General features: G+C 36.5%; 1 protein-coding gene across 1 annotated transcript; it reads right to left on the reverse strand.

The window, feature by feature from the left end:
• Nucleotides 1-4,739: 4,739 nt before the first annotated feature.
• LOC118736196 lies at nt 4,740-5,701 on the reverse strand. The gene is made up of 2 exons (XM_036466284.1): nt 5,567-5,701; nt 4,740-5,324 (listed from the first exon to the last, which is right to left on the reverse strand). Exons 1-2 carry the CDS (start codon nt 5,699-5,701, stop codon nt 4,740-4,742), a joined length of 720 nt encoding a protein of 239 aa, XP_036322177.1.
• Between the last annotated feature and the right edge of the window lie 7,942 nt (nt 5,702-13,643).

Below are 13,643 nucleotides of genomic sequence, written 5' to 3' on the forward strand. Positions count from 1 at the left end.
ATTCAAATACAAAATTTTTCATGATTCAAACTAATACAAGGGCGATATGAACTAAAAAAATATCATTGTAAAGAGCAAAAATATTGTTAGTGTTAAGATTTTAGTGTTATATAAATACGATAAATTTTTGTAACCGGCGCCTAGGGCCAACTTTGTTCAGAATATCTAAGACAAGTTATTCAAAATGGACATTCAAACGATAAAAAGTTCGACAGTAGCAGTGTTGTAAGAGAAGCTTAGGGAGCTAGGATTAGCTACGGACGGTAAAAAGACAGATTTACAGTTACGTTTGATCCAATATTTTGATCTTGCTGATGACGAAGTTAGCGACGGGCTCACGTAATAGAAACGTTTCACGGTTTACCCTTAGAGGCATCGAAAACAGTGTATCATCTTTCACGGGTACAGACTTGCTCGACATTAATCAGTGTCTTCCGCAGAGATACGTAATCTTTTAAGAAACCGCCGCAAAAAAGTAAGTGAATCATTTTTAGAGTATATGTACTGCATAATTGAGATAGGAAAGCCTATCAAATAGGACGACGAAAGTGTAATCGATTACTTCGTTAACGGTATACCTGAGTCTAAAATTAACAAGTCAATGCTATATGAAGCTAAAGATGTGAGTGAACTAAAAAGACATTAAGATTTATGAAAAGATTACCCCTACCAGAATTCCGCCGTCAGAAACGAAACGAGTTGACGCAAACCGAATGTTAGTTCAGGTGAAGCTAAAAAATGTTTTAAGTGCGGAGACGCATCTCATTTTGCAAAAAACTGCCCAGGTAAACAGTACCGCTGTTATAAGTGCAACGAGATTTGATATCGATCTTTCGAGTGCAAACAGACTTCGTCCCCTTCCTTCGGAAGACGCGAAAACAATCATTGAGAGCCTTAAGCGTTAAAGCGAGCTTCTGGGACAAGTGCCAGTTTTTAAAAAGAAAGGTTTAATTTTTGGGTTATCTGATAGAGAATGGCACGATTAGGCCATCGGAAGAGAAAGTACGAGCGGTTACCAATTTCCCAATGCCAAGTAACGTTAAATCGGTACAACGCTTCCTAGGGTTAACTCCCTACTTTAGACGATTCGTGTCTGATTACGCAGCTAAGGCTAGGCCGCTTACTGATTCATTGAGGAAGAATGTCAAGTTTAAGGTGGGCGAGGAACAATACTTATCCGTTGAACAACTAAAAGCAGCTTTAGTAAGTGCCCCAGTACTTAAATTATACGATCCACGAGCGGTGACAGAAATACATACCGACGCGTGCATGTATGGGTATGGCGCAGTTTCGCTGCAGAAAGATTCTTATGACCAGCAATACCACCCAGTTCAATACATGAGCCGTCGAACCAGTCAACAGCAAGAAAAATACCATTCCTATGAACTCGAAGTTCTTGCAATTATCGAAGCACTCAAAAAATTGCGCATTTATTTGACGGGGATAAAATTCAAAATTATAACTGATTGTAACGCTTTTACCCAAACTATGCAGAAGAGTGAAGTTACGTTTAGGGTTTCAAGGTGGGCCATTTCCCTCCAAGATTTTGATTTCACAATTGAACACCGCTCTGGAACGAAAATGAAGCATGCCGACGCACTGAGTCGTGTAGCCTGTTTGTTATTGGAAGATTCTATGAGACATCGGATGAGAGAATCCCAGATGAATGACGAGTGGATTAAAGCAAAACGTAAGGTGCTCGGGAAGGAACAGTATTTAGACTTTTTCGTAAAGTACGATTTATTATTCAAAGACCCTGTGTTAGAATTTTTGGTGGTTCCATCTGCGATGGAAGATGAGATTATTAAAATCGCGCATAGCAAAGATTATTTTGGGGCGAAGAAAATTCAAGAATGCTTAGAAAAGGAGTTCTATATTCCACAATTACGTACAAAAGTAGACAGAGTAGTTCGGAATTGCGTTGAGTGCATCATCACTGACAGCAAGGTAGGAAAAAAGGAAGGTTTTCTCACGCCGATTGATAAAGAAGATGCACCGCTAGGAGCTTTCCATATAGACCATGTGGGGCCTATGGAATTAACCGCCAAAAGATACAAACATATCTTGGTTATTGTTGACGGATTTTCCAAATTTGTGTAATTGTACCCAGTAAGGTCAACTGACACTGCATCAGTCATTGATAGTTTGGAAAAATTCGCGTAGGATTTTCGTAATCCGAAAAGAATTATTTCTGATAGGGGGTGGCTTTTATATCAGAGGCGTTTAAAGAGTATTGCAAGTCACATTTTATTCAGCATTTGGTAATAGATACGGACGTACCACGGGGTAATGGGCAGGTGGAGCGCATCCACAAAATTTTAGTTCCTATGTTAGCGAAGTTGTGCAAAGATAATCCAACCTAGTGGTATAAACATGTAGGTCGCGTTCAGCAAATTATCAATAATACCCCTCCCAGAAGTACCAAATTCGCACCGTTCAAAATACTTACGGGATTGGACATGCGTATTTCAGACGACCTAGGGTTAAATGAGTTACTAAAAGAAGCTCCAATTGCTGAAATACACACGGAGAGAAATGATTTGCGAAAACAAGCACAAAGAAATATACAAAAGATCCAACAAGAAAATTGTAAAACTTTTAACGCTAAAAGAAAGCCAGAGATAAAATACAAAATTGATGACCTCGTGGCGGTAAAAAGAACCCAATTCGAGGTACGGTTAAAGTTGAAACCCAAGTTTTTAGGACCTTATAAGGCAACCGCCGTTCTTCAACATGGTCGGTACCAGGTTAAGAAAGTTGGGGATCATGAGGGTCTAGGGGAGACCACTACAGTTGCAGAACACATGAAAATGTGGAAGAATTCATTCGGGGCGATTGAGTCATCAGGACGGCCGAATGTGGGATCAGTACCTAAAAGAGCGACTCGGTCTGGTAATACATACTAAAAGATTCAACCCTGCAGTGGTAATACACGCTCCGGAGAATAAAGCTCGTCAAAACACTCAATTAATTAAAACTAGATTATCAGGCAGGTTCTGGAATCCGAGTGAAAGTGAATATGAAAATGAATCTAAAACCGAGTGAATTTGATTTTGGTGTTCTGAAAACCGAATTTTTAGTTCATTTTAGAACTCGGTTTTTGATTCACGCTGAAAATGAACTAAAGCTGGTGATGAATAAGTAAAGATGAACTTAACAGCTGATAGCTGTGAATTTAACCAAAACAAATAATAAATTTTTGGATAAAAAAAACTAAAAATGAGGGCATTAACTACGTTTGCGGCTATTTTAGTAGAAAATGAGAGACTTGCAGAAGAAACCCTTAATAGAAGGATTCTGCGCGATCATTCCAATCCTTTAGATGTCTCTGAATTGGTGTAAGTACTTGGTGTTCGTTCTTAGTGGCAATTTTGTACAAAAAATTTAAATAGGTTCGTATCCAGCTACCGGGTCAACAAAAGTGCATTTAACATGTTATTGGACGTTGTTGTTCTGCATTTAAAAGAAACATCCATTCCGGCGCAACTGCAATTGGCGGCCACACTAAGGTTTTTGGCGGAAGGTGGCTTCCAAAAGGCTGTGGGAAAAGATAGTTATATTGCAATGGGTCGTAGTACGGTTGCAAAAGTAATTACACGCGTGCTAAAGATTTTAGAAAAATATATATGTTCCCGGTGGATAAATTTAAGCATGACCGAAGACGAGAAAACGAAATCGAAACAGCATTTTCATCAAAACTTTGGTATACCCGGATACCAAGCCGCATAAAGATTCCAGCCTATTTTACAACAGAAAAGATTATTTTAGCATCAATGCAATGATTGTAAGTGCTTATTTAACTTATTGACAAAAATTATGCTCGAATTAACTCAATTTTTTGAATATATTTTTGTAGATATGTGATTACAATATGGTAATCAGAGCACTTGACGCTCGTCGTCCTGGTTCAAGTCATGATGCTTTGATATGGAGTGTCAGCAGAGCTCATGATTACTTCAAACGCAATTACGATAACGGTGAACGCGGCTTGTGGCTTTTAGGTGATGCTGGGTACGCACTTCAACCTTTTTTGTTAACCCCATTTAGAGACCCAAATGTTGGGACACCACAGCACATATTTAATCTAAAGCATTCTTCAGCGCGTAATGTTGTAGAAAGAACAACAGGGGTTCTAAAAAGCCGATTTAGGTGCCTTTGTCGATCTCTACAATATCAACCTGAAAAGGTGGTGCAAATTACAAATGTTTGCTGTGCATTACATAATACCTGTAGACATTATAAAGAGCAGGAGTTAGTTGAGGCAGGCCCTATGGACGAGGATAATGAACCTGTTGTTGAAGGAATAATAAACGAAGCTACTCTTGATGGCGAGGCTATAATGATAAGGGAGGATATCGCGACGCGCCTATTCTCGAATTCATGAAAAATTTATTTGAATACTTAAAGTGATACAATTTCCTGAAAGTTTAAAGCGCCTTATTGAATAAAATGCTCATATTTATATTCACTTCAATAAAATGAAATGCAATTCACTATTTATTAAAATAAAGTTCAGATTCATATTTAAACCATAACATACATTAATATGTACATTGAAAAATATGTATCTACAGAAAATTATTTACAGAAAACTATTTACAGAAGACTACTTAAATAAAATTATTTACAGAAAATTTTTTAACTTAAAACAATTCACTTGAAACTATTCACTTGAAACTATTAACTTAAACATGTAATGCAAACTAAAATTTAATTCATTTCAGTAACTAAAGTTCATATTAGCTACTTCGTTTAGAATGGTTTTTTAAATACATCTTAAGTTCTTCTATTTCAATTTCCTTAAGTTTTAGCTTGTTTTCTTCTTGGCGTAGTCTTTCCATTTGAGCATGGTGACGCTTGTTTTCAACATTCCCTTCCACTAACGCAGCTGTCATTTGTTTAACGGCTTCAAAAAGGCTGCTAATGCCACTACTTACATTCTTTGTGGCCTCCACATTTTCTGTAAGTCCTTCTGCTAAGGAATTCATTGCATTTGTTTGCTCGCTAATGTTCGACTTTAGAGCATCAGTCACCATAGGTTCCCGTCGACGGGATCGCGCTGCTATAGCTGCACGGCTTGTGGATGGGACAGCATCTTCGTCGGAGCTTTCGGAGGTTGCCTCCTGGTTTCTTTCAGAAGACACACCAAAGACTTGTGTGCCTGAAATGCCCTCCACCACAGTGTAAATTCCGCACATTTGGGCTATAGCATCTTCTGTTGGTGTAAGGACATGCTTGTTGAATGGTCCTCCACCAGTTGCTCTGGCTTCCGAGTTATTGTGCGCTACTTTTTTCCTGATGAACGCCTTCCAATCCATCCAAACCTGTTATAATTCGATTACAAAATATTTTGTATAGCCAATTAGTATACTAGAGTTCACTCTTTGATGCGAAACTGTGTGCGTTTGAGCGAAAGTGGGAAAATCGACAGTTTTTTATAACAAACATATATCACCGTTATGGCGTCGTTTCGCACAAACGCACAGCAAAGCAACAAAACAAACGCTAATTTTTGCGTTTCGCATTTTTGCATCAAAAAGTGAACGTCTTCTTTATATTTTTTTACTTTTTTCCAGCCAGAAACATCCTTTTGGGGAGGACCATGCTCGTTCAGTTCGACGACTAACTCCTTCCACAGAGCGTCTACTTTCGTTTTGTCTCCCTTTACGTAGCCCCGTGCAATGTCCTTGTGGTCTTCCATAAATTTAAGAAGGACCGCCTCCTGTTTAGAATTCTTATGTTTTCCCCTGAAACCATTAATTTATGTAAAATTTGTTACTATATTATTCTTATTAGTTTTTTTATTAATATATCTCATTAATAATTTTAAATTTACTCACATCTTCGTCTCGATCACAACCGCTAATTCAAAATTTGTGTGTATGCATAAAATCCACAAACTTGAAACGAAGTGAATGAAATCCGAAGATTTTTTCGCGGATTCGTTTATCAGAACATCCAAATTCACTCGGAATTCATTTTGGAAAAAAATGTGGAAATGAAACTCGGAAAGTGAAACACAGAACACCAAATGTCGGATTCAAAGTGAATTTGGTTCAAATTCACTCGGAAGTGAATTGCAGAACCTGCCTGTATATTCTACTTAACTAAGCAATATATTAACTAAATAAATCTTTGGTATATTTTAAAATTTTTTAATTGAAGAATCCTACATGTCTATAGTATGTTATTATTATTATTATCAGGCAGGTTCTGCAATTCACTTTCGAGTGAATTTCAATCAAACTCGCTTTGAATTTAAATTGGCAGGGGTTGAAATTCACTCGGAAGAGAATTGCAGAACCTGCCCGTATATTATTATTATTATTATTATTATTATTATTCGGTTCAAAAAAGTCCTATCTCGAACGAAAATACATTGAAAATGTGCTGAGATAGGGCGTTTTTGAATCGTCAGCTGAGATAGGGTGTTTTTGAACCGAGTTCTGAGATGGGGCGTTTTTCATTGAAATTCTAAAATAGGGCGTTTTTCATCCAAATTTTGAAATAGGGCGCTGTTAAAAAATTTTCTGATATCGGGCGTTTTCGAACTGGCTGCAGAGATAGGTCGATTTTCCACTAAGCCATCGATATATATGTAGTCGCATTTTTCGTTATATGGAAGACGAATAAACACAATTTATTTTTATATCGATTCTAAAATATCTACGGTAATTTTTAGCCACTTCAACTTGCATATAATTAGAATAAAATTGAAGGGGCTATAAAACTGAGTGCTCAGAAAAGTTCTAACACTTCTGAGAAAAAAGTTTGAATTTTGGGTGAAAATTTGTTGTATTTTTTAGTAGTTTTCTACGAAGTTTTAAAATTGGGTTTATATGTATTTTGTTAGAAAATGAACTGTATTTTTATTGTAAATTCCTTGAAATAAATAAATAAAAATGAGGAAATAATATCACCTTGAAATGGGGTTGCTATTGATATGACCGATACTCATGAGCGTAGCCAGGTAGGGGCAGGGGGGTGCCCCCCCCCCCCCAAACTTTCAAATTTTCCTTATATATATATAAAAAAGTACCCTGAAAAACCCCCTTTTAAGGGGGGGGGCCCCCCCCCCCCCCCCCCCTAAATTTCATTCTGGCTACGCCGATGCCGATGCTGTATGTATATAGTAAATTTTGCACAATTAAAAATCAAAGTGGATTTACTAAAATGAACACAACGTATTAATTATAAATTCTGTAATATATCGTTAATTTCAAAAACAAATAAATAAAACAATAAAAAGTATTCAATGCTTGCTGTATGATACGAATTTGGATATACGTGAACTTGGGTAATGTATAATTCCTCATATGATTCCTCAAAGTATCCCTTATATAACACTGTGGAACACAAAAAAAACCTCTAGTGCGAATATATCAGGTTTGGTAGCTGTTGGCCATACCAATAACGCCTCATACTCAGATTTACTAGATCAATTCGTGTTCTCCGAGAAAAACAATTTTCCCGATCGAAAAATCTGAAAAATCTTTTTTCTCCAAATTTTGAACATTTATCATTTTATGGCCTATATTTTGTTGAAAATACAATACAAAGCAAATATAGGCCATAAAAACGAAGAATTACTAGATTTTAGAAAAGAATTTGGCCGCTATACTCAGATTTTTGAATCGTGAATTTTTTTTTCTCGAGAACACGAATTGATCTAGTAAAACTGAACATGAGGCATTATTGGTATGGTCAACAGCTATCAAACTTGATGTATGCGCACTAGAAGCCCATATAAAAGAGGGGGAAAAAAGATCATACGTAAATGAATTTCTCTATTTGGGATGTACAATGTAAGGGAAACATTTCAAATTCATAAGGGACACTTTTCTTAGTGATACGGCACATATAAGGAATTATAAGCCATACTGTTCTAGCTGGGTATTCATCAGCTCAAACATTTTATTATATTATCATATTCCTGTGAATGGAAACACGCCTAATTTGACTATTTTTATTATCTACAAATTTATGAGACTACCAGGCCATATATATGTTACCGGCCAAACCCGATAATAGGACAAACTAGTTTTACCTAGGCTAAACTAAATAAGGGGCATACAATTTAGTACTTTTTCAGCTAAACGGCTTTTTTTCTTGTACTTTGTTCAACGGTTTAGCGCCAGTGAGTCATTCGCAATTGCATGCTGCGAATACCGATTTATACTAAAGCCAATCTTTCGACATAAGCTACTTTTCCATACGAACACAGAGATGTACATCTTCTTCTTCTTTTTTGGCGCTGTAACCGCCTAAGCGATTTTGGCCGAGTTCAGCAAAGCACGCCAGTCGTTTCTCTTCTGTGCCAACTGAAGCCAAGTCCTTCTCCACCTGATCTTTCCATCGCAGTGGGGGCCTCCCTCTTCCTCTGCCACCACCAGCGGGTTCCGAGTTGAATACTTTCAGAGCTGGAGCGTCGGTGTCCATTCGAACGACATGGCCAAGCCAGCGGAGCCGCTGTATTTTAATTCATTGCACTATGTCCATGTCGTTGTAAAGCTCATACAGCTCATCGTTCCATCGTCTGCGGTACTCGCCGCCGCCAACGCGTAAAGGTCCGTAAATCTTCCGCAAAATAACGCAACAGAAGCTCGATTGCTATCGATAATCGACCCACTAAATAGAAGTCGTAAGGTCATCTATAATTTGCTAAAAGACCCTAAAAATTATGGGCAGAATCGTGGTGGTGGCAGATCAAAAGCAGTATCTCATAGAGAAAAGCGAGCTATTTTGCGTGATGCGTCTAATTGTCATCTAACTGCCAGGAAAGCAGGTGTCAAAACAAACATAAGGAATGTCCATAGAATTTAAAAAAACTGTCAGCACATTAACCATAAAAAATTACAGCGTAAACCACCCCTTACCGCAGTACATAACACAGCACGATTAAGTTTTGCAGAAACTCGTTTAAGGGCCGGTTACTCAATGTCTGGTTAACACTAATCTACGGTTAAACATCGTTACCGACGTCTTCGACTCCATGCATATAACAGGGAGTCGGTAACGTCGATAACGATGTTTAACCGCATATTAGTGTTAACCAGACATTGAGTAACCGGCCCTAAGTTGGAAAAAACGTTGTCGTCAGGTACTTTTTACGGACAAAAAAAAGTTCAACCTTGACGGCCCAGATGGTTGGGCATATTATTATCACCTCAGGAAAGATGAACACATTTTAAGCCGCCGTCAGCATGGAGGGGGTAGTGTGATGATGTGGGCAGGAATTGGTTATCGCGGAAAAACTGAAATCAAGTTTGATTCACCCTAAGATGAAAAGTGTAGACTACTTAAATTTAGTTGGAAATGAAGTATTTAGTACTACGAGGACAGCAGTATACTAGAGGGAATATGATATTTCAGCAGGATAATGCTGCCGTTCATACAGCGAAAAAAATAGTAAAGGACTTTTTCCGGGACAAAAGCATAAATATTTTAGAGTGGCCAGCGCGTTCCCCTGATCTGAATATCATCGAAAACTGTTGGGGCTATTTAGCCAGAGAGGTGTATGCAGGAAATCGCCAGTATGAGTCCGTAGCAGAACTTAAAACAAGTATATTAGCCCACTGGGAGGCCCTTCCTAAAAAATGTATTAAAGAACTATTCAAATCGTTGCCAAAACGAATGGGTGAAGTCGTCAAGAAAAACGGAGGCTGTACTTATTATTAACACATTATCATTCCTTGGTTTGATTATAATACTCAGGAGGATTTCAGTTAACAAACATTTTGTGCTATCGTTTTGTCGTGCTATATAATGAAGTTTTTAGTAAAATTACGTTTTTAATAAAATTTGTATAAAATATTTATTTTCTATTGTTTTTTGGCATTATACTAAGAAATAAATTGTAATTTTTCACTGAAGTTCTTTAACATGCACAAAACTTCATTGTGCTACCGTTCTGTCACGGTCTGTATTATAAAAAAAATTAAATAACCAAAAATATGTGAACTATTTTCCAGCGACCTGTTTTTTTATGACCAGTTTCATTTCCCAAAGTAAAATGTTTTCTATTCTTACGCAGAAAATTGTTTGTATAAATTTTTAAATTTCCAAACAAATGTATGCGTATAGAAAACTTGCTACTTCATATGTATGATCGCCTCGTATTGGGAAATGAAAATATCGTTTTGTAAAATTAACAATTGGTTCGTTGGTTTCTTTATACAAATATGCTGCTGGCTCCATATTCGGAGCGCCCTACATTGTTTCTAGTAGGGGAGCCCATGATGCTAAATCGGGATTTACTCGAGCGTTATTTCGACCTATTTGATTTTGAAGATGATATGACGGGAAGAAAAAAAGGTCATGTGATGTTTTTCCATCCAGCGGTGGGTACAGGATCTACAGGCTTCCAAAAATGTAAAAAAAAAACAGTTACATGGATTTACTCGAGCGCGTCAGATATCAGGTGTGTATAGTAACAAATAGTCAGTACTAATTTGTACTGGAACCTGCAAATTTTTACTAGCAAAGTGTATAATATCCCAGAAAATTTGCAAGAGAGCACTGAATCGAGAGCGTAACAACACGGGAGAGCTTCAATTCTTGCTAGTGAAATTTTTACTGGCAGAAATAGCTAGCCGCCATTTGTTGAAATGGTTTAGCACAAACAAAAGTAAAATGAGTGGAAATCAAAATATTAATGATGTACTGGACTGTGTAAGTGCTTGTGTGTGAAGCAAAAAGTTTAAAGCTGATTTATAAATTGTAAAATATTAAAAGAAGAATATCAAAACGGTGCAATAACTATTTACTTGCAAGTTTTTACTAGTTTTGTGTTCAATAACTTTTTCTGCTAGTTTTCTCTTCTTCTCAATTTTACGCTCTACATATTTTGCTTTTACGCTCTCGCTGCAATTTTTTACTGGAGAAGTTGCTATACAAACCTATCGATAGTGAAAAACCAAACATGTTTCTGATGACGGAAATATGCTAAGCTGCCGGTTTGCATGGTGAGGTTGGGCGTACGGAAGGGTCAAAAATGGATGACAAAAAAATTTACTCGAGCGCGTCAGAAACTCACAAGGGATGTTAAATGGGCCTGAATGAACCTCCCATTCAATAATCTGACGATTCACTTGTGACGCAAGCTCGTGGCGTCTTCTTGAAGATGCAAAAAAATCGCCATTTGGATTTACTCGAGCGCATCAGATTTTCATACAGAAGGTTCATCTCGATGCGCTTGCCGTCCTGTTCCATAATCTGGCGATTATCTGGAGCGGTTTTCTTAATCTGACGGTTTAAAAAAATAATTTCGTTTCTGAGATGCACAGCCAACCAAACATATATTATTGTAAACACTTATTATTTTATTCGATTCGACTTGGTCGTAAATTTCTTTTATGTTTTCTAACAGATTGGAGAAATAAAAAATCGATTTGAAATCCAATTCGAGTCAATACACTTTTGAAATTCAGAGCGTATTGAAATTTGATTTATGCATCCGTTTAGAATCACAGCGAACTGGGTTAAAGCGCTTTATGTGTCGATATAAACAATTAGTTATGCTAGGTTCACATGTAAGTAGATTGAACAAGAGATTAGCCATATAAAATTCGTCCCTTCTTAATCTGTAATTATAAAATAATCTCAGATTTAACCGATAACTTTTCGGTGTCCATCCTAGTTTTATCGATTGTTTTTGCGAAAAAGAGGAGAAATGCCAAATTTAAAAGTAAACAAAAATGGACGCTAGCAAGGAAAAAGGTTTGTAAAGGTATTTTTAATAAAATGTTAAGTTAAAATATATTTATATTGCTTATCATAGCAGAAAAACGTGATCACGGTGACACAGAAGAAACATAACTTTTCCTTGAGATGTGAGAATAACAAGCACAACAAATTTGGCGGCTAATAATCTGAGATTTGCCCGTGTAAACTGGGTGATTAAAAACGAGCTTTGATTGAGGTAATATTGATATGTGAACATACTTTTAGTAAAGTTTCAAAGGTTGTATTTCATGTAACACCACGAGTGCTTTGATCGCCCATGATTGCGTGATACTATACTAAGATACTATAAAGAGTGAGCAAGAAGGGAGCGGAGTTTAGCATTTTTCATATATAAGTAAACTTAAGGTTGCCGAATTCAAAATAATCTGAAAAATGCATGTTTTTCTTACACACAAATTCTTATGCCTAGTGATTTTAGCTAAGAAATGAGTAAAATTCACATACATAAGTTAAAAAAGTAATTTTTAATTGATATGTGCTACTAATTTTTCTTAATATAATTTTAATCTAACTAGTGAACCCGCATGGCGTTAAGACACCAAAATTGAGTTTAACATTTTAAACAGATGGCAACACTGTTCACAAACCTTAATAAATATTGCAAATGTTTCAAGTAAATTCGTCCATCCCTTTTTGAACGAAGAGAGGTCTCACATGGCGCCGGTTTTTCATTTCCTCAAAATTCATACCACACTGTACCGTTAAAAAAAGTAGTAACTTCAAAAAATAAAACCTTAATGCACATTTAGAATGACGGTGCTGATTTGATGACCTTCACATAAAAGATCTGATGACCATAACAAAAAAAATATTTATTTATAAAAATTAACTCAAACTAATTTTTTCGGTATATTATGGGTTTATTCGAAAGAACCCGATTTCATCATGTGACTGTCTTCGCAGTAGCGCATTCTGTTAACCCAGTTCTCCAAGACCTTGGTGACGGTTTCTGGCTCCATCGCAAGAAATGTCCGACATACGCATTAAGGGCCTGAATCGTTATAAGATTTTTCGCAATATATCGGTCCTTTACGGCATGGCACAAAAAAGTCTAAGGGCGTGAAATCGCGGCTCCGAGGGAGTCAATTGTCTTCGTCGAGACAACTGATAACACAATTACTGAACTTTATCGCTCAAAATAAAAATCTAACAGATGACAACCCTAACAAAAAATATTTTCAAATTAAAGTTTTATTAAAACTCTTTCTTTTGCCACTCATATTTTAATAATCATTAAAATTGTGTAAAAGCTAAATAAATTAGGCTTTTCAAACATGTGGCAACCTTCTGCGAGGCATTTTCAACCTGAAATCTTTTAAAGCTCTTTCGTCTGATACTTTGATACATAATTCAATTACCTGAGGAATTAAGTTGAATTTAATTTTTTTATCACCTGGCAACCCTCCTAAACAGTTCAGATATAAATCCTTCTCAAACCCTTGAACGATTAAATCTCCTGTTTTAGTAATTTATTTAAATTTAAAATTTTCAACTGCAGGCAACTCTATTCAAACCATCAAACAAAATTTAATGTTTAAACTGAAGATTTCTTAGCACTCTTTCGTTAAACACCCATATTTTAATACTGCATATTATACATGGTTTTAACTATATTCACAAAAATCCTTTCGCGTATTATATATATAGATACTCCTTCGATTTACGATTATTTCAATCCTAATTCAAACTATTTTGAAACTGGGATTAAAGTAATCGTAACCGAAGACGCACTTAATTATACACGTAATTTCATCGCCCAGCTCTAATTTAGATAAAGGTTTTGATTCGCATATGCACATACTTACATCATACATATGTACATATTAGGGATGCCAAAATATCAGGAAAATTGGGATCCCGGGATTTGGGTATATTTTTTAGGTAATCCCGGGATCCCG

The sequence above is a fragment of the Rhagoletis pomonella genome, unplaced genomic scaffold (assembly GCF_013731165.1).
Source record: "Rhagoletis pomonella isolate Grant_MI unplaced genomic scaffold, Rhpom_1.0 Rhpom_scaffold_00003, whole genome shotgun sequence".
NCBI lineage: Eukaryota > Metazoa > Arthropoda > Insecta > Diptera > Tephritidae > Rhagoletis > Rhagoletis pomonella.